At 51.1% G+C, this 19,261-nt stretch overlaps 4 protein-coding genes across 4 annotated transcripts; 2 read left to right on the top strand and 2 right to left on the bottom strand.

Annotated features, from left to right (window-relative positions):
• Positions 1 to 247: 247 nt before the first annotated feature.
• TGME49_225450 (hypothetical protein) lies at positions 248 to 7,985 on the bottom strand. The gene is made up of 12 exons (XM_002366177.2): positions 7,528 to 7,985; positions 7,176 to 7,302; positions 6,691 to 6,828; positions 6,234 to 6,316; positions 5,409 to 5,558; positions 5,144 to 5,221; positions 4,472 to 4,711; positions 3,230 to 3,361; positions 2,586 to 2,675; positions 2,059 to 2,166; positions 1,119 to 1,269; positions 248 to 700 (listed from the first exon to the last, which is right to left on the bottom strand). Exons 1-12 carry the CDS (start codon positions 7,861 to 7,863, stop codon positions 594 to 596), a joined length of 1,740 nt encoding a protein of 579 aa, XP_002366218.1. The 5' UTR covers positions 7,864 to 7,985; the 3' UTR covers positions 248 to 593.
• On the top strand, positions 7,951 to 10,049 carry TGME49_225460 (hypothetical protein; the record flags this gene model as incomplete). Its single annotated transcript, XM_018780104.1, has 9 exons — positions 7,951 to 7,971; positions 8,141 to 8,309; positions 8,966 to 9,034; positions 9,101 to 9,118; positions 9,181 to 9,207; positions 9,270 to 9,311; positions 9,371 to 9,399; positions 9,455 to 9,544; positions 9,602 to 10,049. 9 exons carry the CDS (start codon positions 7,951 to 7,953, stop codon positions 9,689 to 9,691), a joined length of 555 nt encoding a protein of 184 aa, XP_018635998.1. The 3' UTR covers positions 9,692 to 10,049.
• TGME49_225470 (peptide methionine sulfoxide reductase) lies at positions 9,887 to 12,862 on the bottom strand. Its single transcript, XM_002366179.2, has 2 exons — positions 11,275 to 12,862; positions 9,887 to 10,976 (listed from the first exon to the last, which is right to left on the bottom strand). Exons 1-2 carry the CDS (start codon positions 11,838 to 11,840, stop codon positions 10,733 to 10,735), a joined length of 810 nt encoding a protein of 269 aa, XP_002366220.1. The 5' UTR covers positions 11,841 to 12,862; the 3' UTR covers positions 9,887 to 10,732.
• A 66-nt stretch (positions 12,863 to 12,928) lies between these two features.
• On the top strand, positions 12,929 to 19,239 carry TGME49_225480 (hypothetical protein). The gene is made up of 4 exons (XM_002366180.2): positions 12,929 to 16,403; positions 17,002 to 17,246; positions 17,685 to 17,805; positions 18,078 to 19,239. Exons 1-4 carry the CDS (start codon positions 14,861 to 14,863, stop codon positions 18,677 to 18,679), a joined length of 2,511 nt encoding a protein of 836 aa, XP_002366221.2. The 5' UTR covers positions 12,929 to 14,860; the 3' UTR covers positions 18,680 to 19,239.
• Positions 19,240 to 19,261: the final 22 nt, after the last annotated feature.

Genomic DNA, 19,261 nt, shown 5'->3' with positions numbered 1-19,261 from the left:
TCGGTCATTGAGCACAGCGACACGCAAGAAGGAATGTGTGTTTGAGAACCGAATCGGTGGCGTTGAGGAAAGAGTCCGCAGAGACCGCGTTTGGGAGCGTTCTAGTTTACCGGAAGTTCTTTCTCTCAATTAGAAAGGTGCTTAAATCAATTGGGAAGTTAGAAATGCTAAGGTCGTTTTCGGGTAATGTGCCAACCAGGAAACGAGACCGTGGGGCTCTCACGCCTGGACTCCAGGCTGCGGTTTTCGCAACTAGAATTAGATATTTATATTCAAGGTTAATACTGTAATATACATGCGTTGATTTTTTTAAAAATCATCAGGTTGTAGACCGCTTATTGGAGAAACAAGGCACACTTCTAATTTGCTGAAGGCATATAAATTGTTTGAATGCCTCGCGAACCTGCATACGTTATTGCACATTTGCATCCTTAGTATGCATGTATGCACAGGTGGAGACACAGGGGGAATGTCGGATTTGCCACGCGCCCCGGCTGCATCCAACATCAGAAAACCAGACGTCCGCGTCTGACTGCCAGGAAGGAAGCAGAAGTACTTTTCTGCAATGCGATAAATCCGTTTACTCTCTCTGTTCATCCTCCTGCTGCATCTTCGCCTCTCTGTGATGACGACCCCATTTCCACTTCTTCCTCAAACGTTTGCACGTCGTCCATCGGCTGCCAGCAAGCTTCCCGCGATTCTGCAAACGACGAAACGAAAGAGAAGGAAACTCACCTCGGCTACTGGCTCGTAGACAAACATACGCGCTTCCTTCACCCCCGCCTTGCATGTTTTGTGTTTCTATTTTTCAAAATCTGCCTGCTTTTCTCAGGTCTACCCTCTGCTTCTTGTGGTGCTTCTGACGCATATTCCCCTCTGTCTCCCAATATATTTCTAGTGCTCTGCTCCTTTGTGTTTCTCTTACTTCACTTAGTTCTTCTCCTGTAGTTCTTCGACTTGCCTTACCCCTTTCCCTCTGCTTCACCTTTCCTCATTCTTTTTCCTCTGCCTCTCTAGTTCTTATTTGTATTTGCCTCCCCCCGGCTGCTTTATCTCTTCTGCTGGTCTTATCCTCGCCTTCTGCTTTTCGAATTTCCACTCCGCGGCTTCTGTCTTACGTCCGTCGTCGCAGTCTGCTCCTCTTTCTCGAGCACGGCCTCTGGGATCCGCTTCGCCTCGCCCTTCTTGCTGGTCTCTCTGACTTTCTCTTCCACCCTCTCCATCGGAGACGTCTTCAACGAAACGCTGGAAGCCTTCGCTGTCTGTAACCTGAAACGCCACGGAAGGTAGACCAAAAAATAGGAACGGAAAGGAGAAATGAGAAATGCACCACCAACACAGAATGGAAGAAGTCGTATGTGACTGTTCCTTCTTTTCGCCCTCTTTGGTCTGTCTCCTGTCTCGCCCTCGCTCTCAGCTCTGGCAGGAAATCCTTTGTTTCGGAAGTCTGTCTGTTTCCTCTTCTTCCTTCTTGCTTCAGCTTGTCTCTCGATGTTGTCCCCTCTTTTTGATTTCTTTCGACTGTCTTCTCCGGGAGAAGACTCCTGGTTCTCGGTTTTATTGTTTCGCTTTGCCAAATGCAGTCCAAGGGAGGTGGTCCTCCGCTGTCGCGCTGCGCCGCCACTCATGGGTTCTTCGCTCTCGTGGCAGCCTTAGCCTGTTCGCTTATCTTCCTCTCTTTTTCGATCCCTGCTCTGTTTTCCGACGATGGCAGAGAGCCCGTCGGAACTCCTGTGTCTTTCGTTTTTTCGGTCTATCTGACGTCTGGATTCTGCAAAGGAGAGTTTCGCTCAAGCCTCCGTGTTCGGATTGTGCTCAGACCTGTGGTCACGGGTTTATCCCACATCTCGGGCCACTGAACGGCTTGCTTAAAAAAAACCACCTTTAGGCTAATTCGCCGTCTGCATCTTACTGCTTACCTCACTTCTGGGTTCTACGGTTTAGCTTTTTTTGTCTGGATTTTACGGTGTGGCCGTCTGTTTAAATTTGGGGTTTACCTGACTGCTGGTCTGACAGGCTATCTCAGTGCTGGGTTGCACAGGTTGGGGTCTAGCTTACCTTCGCTTCTGCATCTCGCATGTGCTGCGAGACCGTTTGCACGCGTTGAAGTGCACTTTCAACCTCCCGCTTCAAGGTCCCCAAAAAAGCCACAGAGGTCCCTTCCTCCTGAGAGCGATGGAAGGACAGCAAGAGGCGGACGGCAACTGCAACAACACTTAGAAACACGGCGGGGGCAGAGCAGCCCGTGGATAAGGTGATCGCTTCCCCTTTCATCCCCCCAGCCCCACCCCCCCGCAGAGTCTCTTCGGCTGTCTCCTCCCTGTCGCTGTTTCGTTTTTTCTCTGTGTCTCCTCCCCGTCACGTTCTCTCTTTTCTGTCTGCAGGCTTCCCCGTTGGCGGAGAAGAGAACGCATCTGGCGTCTGCACAGACCCTGATTCGCCGTTCGCCCCGCTCAAAGTCCCAACTGGGTTTCACTTATCTGAGAAATGTGGGCAAAGCCACGTCGCATGCAAAGGTAAAAGACTCCCTAGCCCCCTGCAGTCCGTCGGGAACAAGCTGTCGAAGCTGTGGGCTCTTTATTCACCTCTGTCGCGTTCGATCCAACCGAGAGTCCCGAGTTGAAGAGAACGAGTTTGCGATCCTCGTCGTAGGTGCAGAGGGGGGGAGTGCCCGGCTGGAGACAGGCGCATGCAGAAAGGAACAAAGTGGAGACGAGAGGAGAGGGGAGCCCCAGGGCTGCGAGCTGACAGAGAGGGGAAGGGATGTTAGGACACACAGAGACGCACCAGACAGGCAAAAATACGGACAAAAAGAGAGACGTAACAAAGAACTGGGGAGAAGAAGCACGGGACCCGAACCCAAGGGTCGGACGGAAGATTCGGTCCCAGAGGAGGAACGAAGACGAACTTTCAGGTAAAATGGGAAAGTAGGGAAAACGCAGTTGAGGGCTGAAGGAGGGCCGAAACCCCGCCGTCGTCATTGAGTTGTGTGCTTGAGAAGAAGCACCAGAGTGAGAAATCGAAAGAACACAGATGACATCTGTCGGAGGCTCTGCTTCTGCCGCGACTCGATCGCGTTCGGAAGGACGAAAACCGAGGAGAAAGAGAAGCACGAGAGACGATGGTGGGCCCCTGCATGCATAGTTTCTTTGTCTGCACAGGCCATTCAGCACAGAAAGGGAAAAAGCAAAAACCTGGGCACCGAGGTGGCGTGCTCCGTTCGCCTGACCTTGGATGGAAGAGACCGAAGGAGGCGGACAGCCTCAGAGTCAGATGCGACGTTCATCTTCTTCCGAAAAGATTCCAGGGGAAGAGCGCAGAAAATTCGACTCAGCTCCTCCACTTTGCGACGCACAACGCTCTGTGGAGAGGCAGCAACAAGAGCGAAAGCTGGAGAGACGTGCCGATGACGGCAGAAGCCAAGAACTGAGGCAGCGAGGAGGGCGGAAACGAAGCGCACGGCGAGAACTGTGTACGTACACTTGTGTAAGGTTCTATCGCCCTAACCTAGCTATGCGGTTGATGTTTTGTGCTGGTTGTCTACGCAGGACATGAGGGTTTCTTTCTAGTAGTATCTATGGAGAGTGTGAGTTGGGACTTGGGACGCAGAAGAATATGAAAGAACGGCGGTGAGCACGCGAAGAGACGGGAAGAGAGACAGATGGCCGCGGAAGGCATCGGAAGCAAAACAGGTCAACGAAACACAGATGGACGAAGAAAGGCGAGACACATCAACTGAGACTAGCAAGTAAGTGCCTTGACCGAAAGAGTCAGTATCGGCTTTCTGAGCCTTCGACCTGTGAGGCAATGAGCATCATCTCAGCGCTGCATCCTCCAGGTGACATTCGCCTGTGGAGCGACAACGCTTGCATTTCTCTTGCCTCTTCATTCCATACGGCCCACAAAGGCAACTAGGCCCACCCCGCCAGGTGTGTGTGCACTGGCACATACACAAACACATGTAGACATGCTGGGTTGTCCGCGAGGGTTTCGGTTGTCTCCACCCGCTACCAGCAAAGAACTACATATACAAACATATATATAGGTAGCTGAAAGACATGCGTGTACACAGACGAGTCCTGTGGGCAGAGAGGCCTGGATGTGTTTGAAGGACGTCGTTTACTGGATATCGCGTTCGAATCTGTTAGCAGAGCATTGCTGACATTTATGGCAGTAATCAAGCCAATTGAGCACCACAGTCACATGATTCGTGACAGGAAGCCGTTATGGTTCGAACGTTCCACGAGTACCGAAACGTGAAGACATTTTCGTTTGGTGTCTTATAATCAGAGGATGCTCGCCACTCATGCAAAGAAAGCGTCGGTTCTTCGGTCGAACACCAACAGGAGAAAAAGTGGCGACGCGGCTGGCGGTTCGTGGGGCATGATGAAGAGATTGAGATAGAGCGCGAATAACGACGGACAGATATGTATACACGCATGCATGTACAGGTGAGTACTTCGTGACGTACGGTGAGAAGGGCGAGGGCGAGGTGGATTGTCTTGTCCTCTTTCAGCTGCGCCGCGTGTAGTTGAACTTGGCGCTCGAGGTTCTGGAGTCGGTCCGAGAGAAAAGAAAAAAGGGAATTTTGACTCGCAGCGTCATTGGGGGAGGCGCGCGCCCCGCTAGCAAGGTTCCTTTGATGAAAGACGAGTTTGTATTGTGCGAAGTCTTTATGGTAAGTCGCCATTCGCAGAGTCTCTTCGGCATTCTGCAAAACGTTCACGAGAGGTGAAAAAGCCAAGAACTCCAGAGCTTGTCAAAAGCATCCGGGCAGCCAGAGGGAAAGACATGCGATCTGTGGAGATCCGGACAAGCGAAAGGAAGGAGTGAGAGCAGAGAAAAGGAACGTTCGGGAAAAATGCGAGACAATCGGAGCAAGAGACGAGGAGACAGAGAAGGAGAGGAAGTGGTGAAAAAGCTCGAGGGCGAAGGAAAGGAGACAGGAGGAAGAAGCGAAAAATACGGAGGACAAAAGGAGCAGCGAGCAGATAGGCGAAAGCGCGAGAGGTAGACGCGCAGAGCAGGAGCACTCGGAAGAACAGATGGTGGGTAGGAACCAAAGCAAAAACACCTCGCAGAAATAACCCTTTTGTGAAAAGTAAATGGTCTAAATGAAGAGATTCCCTTTTGGACGGCGCACCGGAGAAGGCGGAGGCGGACGGGTCACCCGCCCTCGAAGCATGAGGGACAACAAAGCGAATCGCTTGAACGCCTCGACCTATAAGAGTAGAGGAGCAACACCACAGAACTGAACACTTCAGAATGCAGTGAGCGTCAGAAAAAAGACAAGACAGAACTAGAAACATGGCGGATTTGGGTCTTCTGTGTGTCTCTTTCGCTGTTGCGTACATGATGCAAAATACCAGACACGTAGGTCATCGTGCCACAGAAGTAATGCTCCGTACTTGAAGAGAGTCGGTTTCTCCTGGAATGGAAGGGAGAGAGAGAGCCATATCCAGTGCATTGAAGGCTCTCTCGTATTCCTCTAAAGCAATCCAGATGTCGCCTGCCGCCGTATAGTAGGCTGCACAGTCTTCGAGGCTTTGACAGAGGAGCTGAAATGGGGAGGGTAGGGATGGAGAGGGAGAGAAGAACACGAGGAAAGATTAACGCGAAGAAAACACAAAACACTCCTAGGCTACAGTGCAGTTATCAACCGGTGTAAAAACAGGAAGAAGACGCAAAACAACTTCAGAAGTTAAAATGGAAAGTGGAGGCGTCAGAGAGAGCCAAATACGTGGGAAGAAAGCACTGCAGAAACATGGAGAAAAGACAAGAGAACGACAGGGACATGACAACACGAAGACGATTGGAAGGGACAAGAGGAAGATAAAACACAACGCGAGACAACGGGTACAGGAGAAAACCGGCGAGCGACTAAAAGGCCAGCGCAATGGCATCAGAGGAAAAGGGGCGGAGAAAAGAACACAGGTGAAGATCCTCACAAAAACAAGAGCAGTTGAGAAGCATTAAATAGCAAATTCACGTGGTGCTCTACTTCGTTATGTTGGTCTGTATGGAACAGTTAAGTGTATCTATTGCTAAGAACGACGCATGCAGACGGTTTTTTGCAGTACATGTTATCGTCCCTCCCAAGCGATGGGTTGTCCTGGACAGTGAAGTCCATGTGTCCCGGTCTTCAGATCCACAAGATGCCCGAGTCAGGCCTCAATGAGCAGCAGTGAAAACTCTGAAAGCGACCGCCTTTTGGCGCGAAACTCGGATCCCACCTGGGTTACTTTGAAGGCATCTCGATCAAGCACGCATCGCGCTTTGTCGTAGAAACGCCGACTGAGACACAACTGAAGGAACGCTGAGAGACATAGAGACACAGAAATAAATTTCGGCATGTTGAAGAGAGGCAAACCTGAAAAACGCTGCACTCAGAAACTAGGGCCCGACCTTGGTTGGAACTCTCTGAAGACGTCAAGATAATGCTGTCAAGAGGCAAGCTGGGCATCGCCCCGGGCAACCTATAGGCTTGTGCTCGGCAAACAGCCAGATGTTGCCGAGAAATCGCCACTAAGGCAGTTCTCTCGTCACAAACAAATACACCGCTTCACCTTGACACTGTGTGCAGTCCCATGTCCCGATAGTTGGGGTACACACGCACCCGAACATGAATGAAAACTTCCACAGTTTTCCTCTTGTCCAAGCAAAAGAGCAGAGAGATGTCCTGTGCCATACCTGAATCCGCTGAGGTGATGTTCTGCGGTTCGGGCAGGAATTTTTCTGTGCTTTCGAGCAGGGGTCCCACCAGGCGCAGAGAAAAACTCTCCTGGACGGGTAGACCGGTCGACTCGGACGTGGCGGATTGCTCGTCGGCTGAAGAAAACGCAGAGGCGCAGATCAGACCTAGGCACGGAAAGAAGAAAATGAGGTGTATCCACAAGAGCTGCAGGCTTGCTGACACGCAGGATGGATGTGCTCAGCCGAATAAAATCACTAAATGCGATTCGTCGTTCTCTAGAGTCGAGAAAATGCTGCGCTGACCCCATTTCGACAGACACTATTGCGACTGTGAATTCGTGCATTCCTTGGACATATCAACGTCAGCGTAGCGTCTACAGTGGAAGGCAACTGCACAACTTGGCTGGCACACTCCCTCAAAACAAAGACGGTGGACAGTCTCCAGATTTGCACAAGTGGATGGCCGAAATCCCACAGCTCACCGTGAACGGCGAATCGGACCGCAGACTTGACTACGGCGACGAATTCTGCAGGGCATTGCTGAATTTGCGACTGGTGACACCGTTCTAGAAAGTTCACCGTTGCATCGAAGGCGAAGTTGTCGGTGCCCTGCAGCAGTCACGACTGGTACACGAACTCAAGTGAGACATATGCACACGAGCATGTTAACGAGTAAAAACCGTAGGGCCGACTATCACAAAGTGGAGTATGCAGAAGAGAGACAGAGTTTTAGAAAACCAGCGTCGTCGCTGTACTCAACGCCAGTACCGAGCCGCCGATGTCTGCTGCACCCAGTGGAGTGTGAAGCCGGTGCTGCTGCAGAGCATGGCCTACCTCTCCTTTGCAGTCCCACAACAGGGCCAAGAGATGGCATACACCAAGGGAACATTCTTCGAACGAAAGGCTCGATATGCTTTTTTTAAGCTCGTTGGGAGTCCTCGCCAGAGTGGATGCCCGAGCTTGCAAGAGTTGATGAAGTGTCAGCAGGCCACCGCCTGCCAGGCTAGATGCAGAAAGCCGAGTAATGGCTACGTGGATGGGCTCGTCCATTTCCAGTGGAAAGGTGTACAAGTAAAAGCCTACCGCACAGACGGCTAGCCGAAAAACTTTGGAACCGCAGTTAGAGGGAATTTCGTACTGTGGTGTAAGGAAAAACTCTAGAAGTAGCATTGAAAACGTGGCCCGAGGGAGGACTGTAAGATGTTCATGGTCACCACTGGATGCAATAGGTCATTGTGACCGCAAGATAGCGTCCGTATGGAAGGTATTCAACAATTGGTGCGATCAAAAACGTGACAAATAGTCGCTCTGAGCCAGGCAAAGAAGTCTTTGAAAGCGATAGTAACGAAATACCGTCCCTAAGAATGGCGAGAGCTAGAAGCCCCAGGTGGGTGAATGCATGCTAGTTGCATGCGCTGGCATGTCGTGTGCTCTTTTGTCGGGCTAGTTCATCGTGAAAGAGTATAATCAAGCAAACTATCAGGCATCAACTACTTCTTTCACCAGAATAATGCTTCGTGTGGCGTGGATAAGGATGGTCAGGAGGAGCGGTAAACCGTACCGTTTCAGCGGAAGTGATAGTCCGTCTGCAGACGACAGAACCCGGCGATCGTGCGGTACGCTAGTTTTACGAGAGCCTTCGGACACATTCCTAAAACACCAGAACACAATGACTGGCGACGTATCTATTGCCTCATCTTCGGCGACACGCAAGGGCAACCAGAAGAATGATCTGTTAGAAAAGTGAATGGGCCGCCGGCAAACGTCCCTGAAAAAATTTTGTATTGCACGTTAGTTAACGGTGACAGTGAGTAAATCTGAACATAGACAGGAGGTCAAAGGTCCCGATGAAGCGTACCAGTGTCTGTACACCCGATCACTTGTGCAGCAATTTCGTCTAGTGTTGATAGCTTTTGCGAATACTATTTGTTTTTGGCGTAAAAGGTGTCTTGTTTCCCTCATTGCTGGTGGAGGTTAGCTTCCTTATATTTAGTGAAAATGAAGTCAACATGTGCTGCGGGTCTCTTCGCCATCGTACCTTTGGTGGCCGGACTGACAGTCTCTGCCACTGAGACCCAGCAACCCAACCATGTGATTCACCAGCTCAAGCAACAGATAGGTGACCAGCAGCAGGCCGTCGCTGCTCTCGAGAAAGAGGTTGCTGGTATGTTAAGGGAACTACGTACGGGGAGACAACAGCTTCAAATTGGTGAGTTAACTGGAAAGAGGTTTAAGAGAGTAGAAGGGGATTGCTCATGCAATTTGCGTTCAGGCGGGATAGGCGGCCTGCGTCTGGAAATTAACTATCCCCACCCCGGGGGAGCTGGAGCCGATGCAGCTTGTAAGATAACCGTTTGCGCGTAACCGTAGTTTCGTTACAGACAGTCACATCTCTTCTCTCCTTCAGTTTCCGAGGCAGCCGAACGTAGGTCCTTTCAACACAACAGAGCAGATTGCCGTCGGATTTGTACAAACGGCTTCTTTCAGGTGCGGCAGAGGAGCAGGCTGTTGCTGGTATGAAGGATTGCCTGCTTTTCCTCTCCTGGCAACCCACACAATGACGTACCTTCTTTCAGGACCAATCCCCGTTATGGTTGTTAAGCCCTCGTCCGTGGCCGGTATGTTTTTGTGTAGTTCAGTATATCTCCAGCAGATTCCGATGCGATTCTCTCCCCAGACGTGGAAAACGCTATGACACAAGTTATGGTGAGTTTAGACACGCGGGATCCCGAGGATTTAGGTAAAGTAGCCAAACGATCAGGAGCAAGAGGCAGCCATGACTGGGCAGCAGGAGGCCGAGGTGGCTGCCCCAGCGCCTTATAAGGTGAAGTCTCCAGAACAGGAGATGGACGTAAGTTTCGCCGACGATCCACCAGTATCAGTCGACGTGTCACTACCAACACATCAGGAATCAATCGCCGCCATTGACAAGCTCGAAGCCGAGAAAACACACTATAAGTACGATATGGAGAATGTACAGAGGAACTATGCTGCTTAGAGGGATTTGCCCGATTGACGTGAAAGCCGACATCTTGGTGCCTGCAATCTGATACGGGCGTGTGAATATAAGAATTAGTTACACCAGGCTGCTTGGGACACTGCATCCGGCATCATGGCGTGGGTGACCCGCATGAGCTTACTTACCATTGCCATTGGTCTTTTGTGAAAGAGTAGACTACGAGAAGTATCAGAGGTGAAGCTGTTACATATCTGAAGTTTTTTTCCGGCGCCGGCTTGACAAAGGCGGCTGACGCAGCCTCTCATGTCCATCAAAGCCTCGAGTACATGCCAATGTGTATAAGCCACTGACATAGCGGAACACATGCGTTACTATGGATAGAACAGCTCACTGTTTTCTCAGCGCCGGCGAAACATACTTTACGTATAACGCAACTGCTTTACCGTTTGCATCCTTGAAGTACGTCAGCGCTGGCAAAGGACTGTCAGCGTCAGCGTTTTTCAGGTAGATTATTTCTACAGCAGGATTGATGTCTCATGTCGGGAGATAACATACGCGGTACATATTGGGGGCTGCATGGTGACGTTTCCGCCCCCGGATACACCACTGTGTGAACCTGAGGTTCACTAGTAAACGGCGGAATCGGCGCCTGCCGCATTCCAAGGCAGAACAGTACCATTTCGAGTTTCACTAGGGCTGCCACCTCGTGAAACATCACCGTTTCTGTTGCAACCTACGCATGATTGCGTGGGTACTGGGTACATTGAAAAATGTCGGCATGCACCGGCGACGCCGCTAATGGATGAAGGGCTACACAACAGGCAAAAAGAGTCCCATGCCCCTCGCTCCTTGTGCAGTCATACTCTACCACAAGCTGAGGTAGCCCCGGACTCCAACGAATCGGGCCTACTCCTCCGTTCCGGTCTTCCGACGCCCTATTTCAGTCCTGAAATTGAACTTGCTATGAAAAGGGTGTATGTGTAAATAAAGAAGATTTGAATATGGTAGTCCTACCGGCCTTAGCAAACACGACCACTCCGGAACTATCACGATTCTTCTTCACGAAATACTTATATAAACTTAGAAACGCACACGATGATTGCAGTATCCACCAGGATTTCGTTCAAGGTATACCTGATGATAATCCTCTGCCTTCCAAAACTTGAAGCATGAATCGCTCAACTTGCCTCCGAGTATGCGGGTGGTGATTTGCCCAGCCCACTGTTTCTGCATTTCATCCCGAAGCTCTTCCGCTGTCTGACGATGTTCTGCAGAATAGACAAAGATGGCTGAGCCGTACTGCTGTCCGACATCGTTGCCTTGCCTGCAACACACAATCACAAGGTTACCACCACAGCATCAACCATCCCTCCAGCACACAGCGTCTCTGAGCAGCTTTTTCTGCGCCTTCGTCCTGCACACTAATTAATGAGGTGAGTTTTGGCGTTCCCCTGGTCGGAGAGAAGACGCCTACAAAGTACTTAGAGAGCACAGATTGCTGCCTCTCCCCATATGCCTAGGATGAACTGACCGAGTGACGTGTCGCCATGAGCATGGCAACTACTCAGCACGTATAGCCTCCGCAGGCGCACCGGAGAGAAGTTGACCGGCAATCTGCTCACCTGTTCAAGGTTGTTGGGTCGTGGATCCTCCAAAAGAACCGGAGCAAATCGGACAAGGTAACTTTATCCTCAAAAAATTGAATTTCAACCACTTCATAGTGTCCCGTGTTCCCCGTGCATACTTCCTTGTAGGTGGGGTGGTCCTTAGCTCCTCCTGCATATCCAACTGTTGTCGCTCGAAGCTGGCTCCCGAATTCCTTTCTGAACAATTTTTCTACACCCCAGAAGCAGCCAGCTCCAAGAAGCACGCGGCTGAATGGCGCGGTCCGATCAGTGCCCGGCAGAAAGTTAGGAGTATGTTGTTCGAGTTGTGTTCCGCGGTCGTCACCAGCGGACGTAGAGGCGCAGCTTGCAGGGGGGCTGAGGCGACTCATTTGGAGAGACGAATCAACCCACTGATAAGGGGTGCTCTGTGTTGTGCTCGGTACACTACGGAAACCAGAAAATGAGAGTGTCAGACCAGAGAAACCAAGGAGAATGAGTGGGGACGGCGTGCGAAAACGCTCCGGTTGGCTACGTCTAAAGAAGTTTGCAGCAACGCCGCCGCGGATAATTGGCAGACGCATTGTAAAACCAACAACGATCACAGGGCTCTGCAAAAAAATGTTTGCACCCTAGAAAATATAAGCAACAAGCAGCATGTTTGACGCGGAGTAGGTCATCGAATGAGTGGGATTCAGGGGAAAGCTACTACTTCACGCTGAAGACGCCAGTATGCGGTGTTCCTTGGTCAAGAGCGCCAACGCCGATCAAAAGGCTTCACTGGCAAAGGTGCTTCTTGATTGTTGACAGTTTTCGCTGTGCGTTCCCTTGATAAATGACAAGTCTGAGAGAGACTCCACAGCAACGCAGTAGGTACAGATCGGCGCTTTGAGTCACCGCAGGTCATGCTGCTCTTTAAAGGAATTCTACCGCATTTCCGGAACCTGACTCATCGCTCTAGAGGTTCGCCAGCCATCACATATCACACTCCAACGCGTTATTCAAACACAAGGTACAGATGGGAAACGCGCGCTGTATTACAACCAATAACAGTGCCGGAGCCGGAAAGGCAATGTCAGTTCCCGACGGCAGCGACGGACACCGACAACAGTATTCGCGCAGTGAGGCAGCAGGTGTCCCTTTTCGGTATTGAGGCGCTTTCTCTATTCACAACCAACAAAGACGGCTTGATTACAAATTAAAACTACCTCGAGGAGCACACAAAACCCGCAGAAAGGGTCAACTGCCTGCAGTGTTTGTCATGCAGCACAGAACCCCTAGTCTCCACAGCCGCGGCACGCTGCGGTTTTCGAGTGTCGCTCCAAATGATTAACCAATCATCATCATTCGTGTTATTTCTAAACGACGGAAAAAAGAAAAGGCAACGAAAAGTTGAAACGGACGAACATGACTCTCTGAAAAAGGGAGCATGCGTTCACAGTTCCCTGTGCCCAGGCGGCTGTTGTAACTCCACACTACGAGGAGTTGGTGCACCACCGAGTGGTGGGAAAATGAGCCTACTACTCAGAATACCGAATTTTGCGTAACACTCTTCACCCTCCCCAGTGAGTAGAACTCGAGGGAAGAATGCGTATCTCGCGTTTTGTTTGCCGAACTGGTGTGACTCTGTCGTCATCCAGCGAACTTTGCGCGCTCAGCATTCCGAGTCACCTGCGTGGCTTGTCACGCTGCGCCATACCCTAGATTAGACGAAAGGCGTTGAGTACCGCATCTTCGTTGGAATCCTTTTTCTCTGTTACCTACCCTCACTTAACTGTATCTGCGCCTCGTCTACGTGTTCACGACATGGTTTCCTCCCGCACTCGCTCCAAAGAGTGCCTAGAAGAGGAAATATCAGGCGAGTTTCGGCCTTGACACTGTTGAATGGGGCTACCCAAGCTGTAGGAAACGGGCTTCCTTTACGAGATGCTCGCGAAAGAGGTAGAGCTTTTCTTGATAACGCCATGATTGTGGAAAAGCGTTCTCTCGGAACACAAATGTAACGGAATATGCTTCAGACAAACTAGCTGTATGATCATTTCTGCTGTGCATCAGAATCTGCGCTTGGCGTTCGCGTACTTCGTCTTGTGTGTCTTTCTCCCTGGACCGGCTCGTGCAGATATCCGGATCGAGGTGGGGCTAAGAGCGGTCCGTGTTTGGCAGCAGTTGAGTAATTTTTTGGTAAAAAAGAGTATCCGTCCAAGTGGGTGCTCTTGCATGATGAAGCTTGTAGAAACGCATGCACAGGCATATTGCCGCCGATATTACAGGTTTCTCAATACTTGCTCCGTCCTCTGTATTCCAATGCTAGATTTGGATTGTGTTTTGTGCCTCTCCGTCCGGTTCCCGTTCTATGGCATGGGCGTTTAGATGAGCGGAATTTGACAACATCAGAGGCTTTGGAGCGCCCGTAGTTTTCACTGAGAAACGATGGTCTCCATCGTGCCCTTGTCCTGCAAGATGTGACTCGGAAATACCCTGTACTTCCTTCCAGCTTTATCAAGGATATATTTCGATTAACCACGATGAGACGTTGATTTTTGGCGTCAACTACTCGTGTTCGTTTGCCACGCTATGGGTGCCACGAATCTGCTGTTGAACATCTCAGCCGGGCCGTTGCCTGTAGAGGCATTTCTTCGTCTTCGTCGGGTCAGACGCTGCCAAGCAGATTGCAGCCGCTGCTGGAACACGCGAAAACGCTTCAGTGGGAGGAAATTTTTCAGTTGTTTCTGGTTGATTCATCATCAATGTCTGTATAATGCCACGCATGCGCTCCTGCCAGTCTGGATGGTTACCACTCGGTGGATCTGCGAATGTGCGGAACATGTCTGGTCTAAGGTTACCTTCAAAGAGTTTCGTTTGCCATGCTTGTCGGCAGTTGAACGAATATTGATGCAAGAAAAATCTATTCCAGGTTCTTCTGTATGTCTGGATTCGGTTGTTCCTCCATCTTTGGCCGTATCCACTTCCTTATCGCGGCCGCTTCTCGGCAATTTCGAGTCTTTCTGAGTTGGGCAAGAAATTTCCTGTAACCCTGCTTCGCAATGTGTAATGCTTCGGAGCCTATCACTTTGAATTTTCTACATTTGCACCTGTGACTCGCTCATGGTCTGATTATCATTGTCACTTTTGTCCACGTTCCACACTAAACCTCAAAAAACGTCGTCCGTAGTTCTTCTCTACTCTGTCAGCCATCCCGTAGTATTCCACCAGGTGGAAAATCTTGGTCTGGGAGAGTGATTTCCGGTTTTACTCGGTTGTATTCTTGTAACCCATTTGTCTGGTGCTGTCTCCTCAGGGGGGAGGGATTGCCCGTCTGCGCTGCCCGCTCGTTGGCCAATTGTATGGGGAAGTTGCCATCATTTGAAGCGTGGCTACTAGTCCTGGCGTCTTGAAGCGTTTATGACTAGGTCCGTGGACAATCTCATGTCGTTTCTAGGGCGCGCTTGTCGACCTCCTCGACTGTCAAGTGGCTTGGCTTTGTGGCTGGCTCCCTGCCAGCTCTCGCCAGTTTTTTTATGGTGGCCAATCGCAGACTAGACGACGCTATTTTGCCAGAGCTGCTTCCGCTGCGACCGATTCCCTCGTTTCATGTGTTCATCTGATGCGTCACTGCTCTTGTGAAGATTTGAACATTCTCAGTTACACCCGTCCCGAAGTCTTCAGCCAGATGACAGGAAACGCCACTGTACCCTGGGTACGAACCCCGCGGCACCTAGAACTGAAAGCCCCAGCAAGGACCGCCAACAGTGAGAAGACCTGTAGAGACTCCAAATCAGGCCAGGCAATTTCTGGTAGAGGTTTTATATCACCGAAAGTATTTTCTCCTCACTTTCGGGCCGTTTTTTCTCGCCCTGTATCCGAGCTCTTTCGCAGCGGTTGCGAGGCGGACCAGACACGGGCCGCATGTCGCAGGAAGATGCGGGGAGGACACAATTTGGGATCAACCTCCGCCTCTTCTCAAATAGAAAGAACCGTCGCCCCTCTACATGCTGTCTCGACGCCGTCTTCGTTAACATTTGAATCTCCTCCGTGTTCCCAGTGCCAACAGTCCACCACTCCATCCAGTGTTTCCGTTGTGGTACTTGCACCCAGTACTGCCTGCAAGCCAACTGTTTCGTCAAAGGCCGTGAGGACCACCACTTCTTTATCCGTATCTTGTTCCGCCTGTCAAAGTTTTTCTGCGTCATCGCGGTCTCCTCTTTCTCCCACGGGCCATCCCTCCGCGTCTGTTCAGCGGCAGTCTTCGTCCACACCAGCCTGGCTTTCCTGCCGTCCTTCAAGATGGCTGGATTCTGCTGGGACCGCAAACGATTCTTCGCAGTGTGAAAAAACATCCCACCGAGAACAAGCTGTCACCAGTGTCCGAGGAGGCTCCTCATCTGACACTCTCTCCCATTCAGTGCCAAGCAGCACCACCCCGGCGTCCAGTGGAGTTCCTGCCCCTCCTCAGTGCGTCCGCCCACGTGAGAACCTCGATTTCCGAACTCTGTTGAGCCTTTCTGAGGCCACAGAAGAGCCTTGTCTCTCTCCTTCAATGCGTTTCCCACAGGCGGACGCTCCGCTCTTCTGTGTCACTGTCGCTCATGGCATGGCTCGACTTACGCCGCCTTGCCATGAGGTGGAAGAACGTGGAGAGCAGCTGACCAGTGATGCCAGTGGAGGACGCGACGGCCTTGCTTCGCCGAATGAATGCACTTCGTCCGAGAGCGTGCAGGTTTCCCCAGCTGGCAGTGAGGCATCACGGAAGTGGTGCATGCCAGGGGGAGAGGCGAGTGCCCAGCGTAGGCCGGCTACCGACCCAGTCGCTGATTCCGATGAGAATCAGCAGCCAAGCAGTCTGAGCAGCTCTGGAAGCATCCGTTTCAGGTACAATTCAGAGGGTACGTATGACAGCAAGGAGATGGACAATACCACTGCCTCGGAGCCAAACGGTCACCGTCCAAGTCTGGATGGTGGAGGCGACGAACACCCCTCTGGAGCTGACCCAAGAGTAAGTACCGTGCGCGCCTTCCAGGATCCTTTGGATGACGACGATGCCTCTGAGTATGGAGTTACAGACGGGAGCTCGAGACTCCCAGGCGAACCTGGTGACGGATGCTGTTCTACGATCTGGACTATGAGTACTGAAGAACTGTTCGGCTTTGGTACGTCGTTTACTTCTTTCGGTGAAGGGTGCACACAATCGATTTCGGATGCTCGTCCGCTGCTTTCAGCTGAATGCGACGACAACTTTAGGTGCCAAGGGTTCAAGGCACTGTATCTTGCATGAGTTCAAAGAACTAGAAATTGACACGTGTCAGTTGCTGTTTTCTGAAGCACTCAGAGAGCGAAGAGGGTCCGGGAATTTGCACGTTGGCTGCGCGTCCTAGTTCAGTTGGAAGAAGTGGAAAACATCCTGGCGCGGCAAGCGGCTTATGTTCAGGTGGCACAGCGTGATCAGTGTAGCAGCAAGCTCAAGCACCTCTGTCTCGGTGCCGCACCCGAATTTTGGCAGGGTTTTGAAATCGGGTGCGAATCCTCCGTGGAGCCACGGCCTGCCACTTAGACGGAACTGCGCTGTCTGTGGAGCTTTTTCGAATTCGATGATTTCGAACATGGAGTTGTGTCGATGAGTAGATGGATCCGCAGAAGGGCATCTGTACCGTGGGGATCTGTTGTGCGCGTATGGTCACTTTTAAGGTCTTGAATCAATTTCAAGAAATGTCAACAAGTTTGGTGTACCACAATCCTTTCTTTTCGCAGACTTCATAGCGAACTGCACGCCTGAAAGGTTTTCTCGGCGAGATCGACGGACGTATCCAAGCCAAGAAGACGCTGGTGATGCGGTCAAGCAGGTGCTCCGCGCTGAGGCGTCTGCTAGGGAGATTGTCAACCGCGCCAGATCGCTGCAAGTCATCTTGCGACAAAGGGTCAGGGTAGAGGCGGAGGAGGAAGAGAAACGCTTCAGAAATTTACAGCAGAGCCTCTTTGAGGCGAGGAGTTCGCAGGTGAGGACACATTTGCGTCATGGATACACGTTCACTGATGCTGCTTACTTTGCAATCGAAACATCTACCGGGGATGGGAGCGCTTCAAAGGTAACCTCCTCACATCCAAGGCGCTGTAAAGTCTTGTGCCGTAGGAAGCCGGCAAACACCCATTCCAGGTGCATGTCAGCAAAGGTAACAAGATAATCTGCATATATATATCTGCATATACTGTATTCCATAGGTATATATATATATATATGTATAAACTTGTGTTGGGGCAAGATTCAGGTTGTGGTGCATTGCCACAGAGGGGCTAGAGGAGCAACCTATTTTTGAAGGCGAAGGGACGAGACGTGGCAAGTGCTTTGTAGCAGCCTTCCTCGTATTCAGAAGCCATGATGAGGGTGCCTTACGGTCAGGTGATTGCACTGAATTGCGTCATGTATTTGGCTGCAGATACGGGAAGAATTGGAGGCGTTTGCGGCTGAAGAAACGATGCGCACGGAAGCGTTTGTGGAGCATTCAAAGCGGCCAGGGTTCGAGCACCGCATCACGCGCGCGAAGGAGCAGCTTCTTGGTGCGTTTTTTTCACTTCCGACAATCACTTAACCACGAAGGAATATCACTCTAAGAAATGTTTGACAGTTACGAGTTCAGCAGTCCCAATAATTTAAGCTATCTTTATTTTCTTAGCGTCTAGACATTTTGTAACTCCCTCTCAATCATCCTGCCCTAGTGCCTCTTTCCGAGGGCGGTTTCGCCCGACCAACCCCGACCAGTGTGTTTCTGTCTGACGCTAGGTCTGTGTTCACTGCACTCTCATTTTCCAGCGTGTTTGTGTTGTTTTAGGAGAAGTGCTAAAGGTGGACGTTTCCTGTCCCCTGGAAGCAGTCAAACGCTTCGGCACAACACAGCAGTTGGTGGCGTTCTACGAGAAGCGTCAGAAGAAGACACACCACGTGGTGCACCATCCCCCCGGTGATATCCTGGAGCGGGACAAAGACATCATCACATGGGACGAGCAAGGACGGGCTCGAGTGGAGCATTTGTCTGCGAGCACCCACCGGCGAAGTGTCACTAAACTAGGGAGTTTCTGGGTTCGACACCAGAACAGAGGGGCTCAGCACTCTGACAGGCCGCTGGTTTTCTTGAACACGCATTCATGGGGCGATGCCCATGATGTGGCAAACAATGGAGAGGCGCAGTGTTTGAGGCTGCGATCTGTCTCAGAGGATCCAGAAGAAGTACGAGCCGTTTCGACGGACAGACGGGAACAATTGAATTCAAAACATGATATCTGGTGTGAAGACATTCCAGACGAAGACGACTTGGATGAACGCGGGCCTCCAGATAGGGTTAGTCAACGCACCGTGCACTCCCTCGACGTGCTTGCTTCTAAGGGTTGGAACAGAGGGACGGGCGGCGAGCTTGCTAATCGGGGAAGAGATTGAGTCGCTGATCACTGTGCATCTCATAAAACCTCAAAACGAGTAGACACACTGTTGCTTGTCGTGGATCTTCGAGAGGGGAATTTAGCGCGAGCCAAAACTGTTAGCTTGCATTCGTCCCCGTGATACAGAGGAGCTTCACAGAGGGACGGCTGACTGATGATCAAGACAGCATGCAGCAGAGGGGGCGGACAGAAAAAGTGGACACACCCGTACAAAACCAGGAAAGATCCGCTCATCCAATGGATGGTCCACGGGAGCACAACGTGCCAACTTGAATAACACTGACCGTCTCACCGTGGTTTATGTGCTTGCCTCACGTAAATATGCTTTTTCGGAGTTCATGCAACTAAACAAGGCTCGGGAATAACCACGCGCCACATGCCGGAAGTTTCGTTTTGCTGAATGAGTGGTGAATTGAGGCCGCATAGTGACACTCAGCTCTTCTCTAGATGATTGCGTCACAAATTACGCCGATCAATTTACCAGGGTTGTACGCATCAGTCGTATGTTCCACCGTCATTACGCTGCACCTACGGGGATGAGCTACAAGTTGAGCGCACGCTTGATGGCATTTATTTGCTT

Source organism: Toxoplasma gondii, chromosome X, assembly GCF_000006565.2.
Source record: "Toxoplasma gondii ME49 chromosome X, whole genome shotgun sequence".
Classification (NCBI taxonomy): domain Eukaryota; phylum Apicomplexa; class Conoidasida; order Eucoccidiorida; family Sarcocystidae; genus Toxoplasma; species Toxoplasma gondii.
The sequence above is the reverse complement of the archived record's forward strand: the minus strand, read 5'-3'. Positions and strand labels throughout refer to the sequence as shown.

What these genes read in the sequence shown, in the direction of transcription:
- TGME49_225450 (XM_002366177.2), bottom strand. Translation starts at nt 7,863, where the DNA reads ATGCTACTTCTAGAGTTTTTCCTTACACCACAGTACGAAATTCCCTCT. An exon ending in CATCACCTCAGCGGATTCAG is followed by an intron (nt 6,317 to 6,690) that starts GTATGGCACAGG and finishes TATGTCTCTCAG; the next exon opens with CGTTCCTTCAGTTGTGTCTC. An exon ending in GTCCGCCTCCGCCTTCTCCG is followed by an intron (nt 4,712 to 5,143) that starts GTGCGCCGTCCA and finishes AACGTTTTGCAG; the next exon opens with AATGCCGAAGAGACTCTGCG.
- TGME49_225470 (XM_002366179.2), bottom strand. Translation starts at nt 11,840, where the DNA reads ATGCGTCTGCCAATTATCCGCGGCGGCGTTGCTGCAAACTTCTTTAGA. An exon ending in GACCCAACAACCTTGAACAG is followed by an intron (nt 10,977 to 11,274) that starts GTGAGCAGATTG and finishes TGTGTGTTGCAG; the next exon opens with GCAAGGCAACGATGTCGGAC.
- TGME49_225480 (XM_002366180.2), top strand. Translation starts at nt 14,861, where the DNA reads ATGCGTCACTGCTCTTGTGAAGATTTGAACATTCTCAGTTACACCCGT. An exon ending in TTGAGGCGAGGAGTTCGCAG is followed by an intron (nt 17,247 to 17,684) that starts GTGAGGACACAT and finishes ATTTGGCTGCAG; the next exon opens with ATACGGGAAGAATTGGAGGC. An exon ending in CGCGAAGGAGCAGCTTCTTG is followed by an intron (nt 17,806 to 18,077) that starts GTGCGTTTTTTT and finishes GTGTTGTTTTAG; the next exon opens with GAGAAGTGCTAAAGGTGGAC.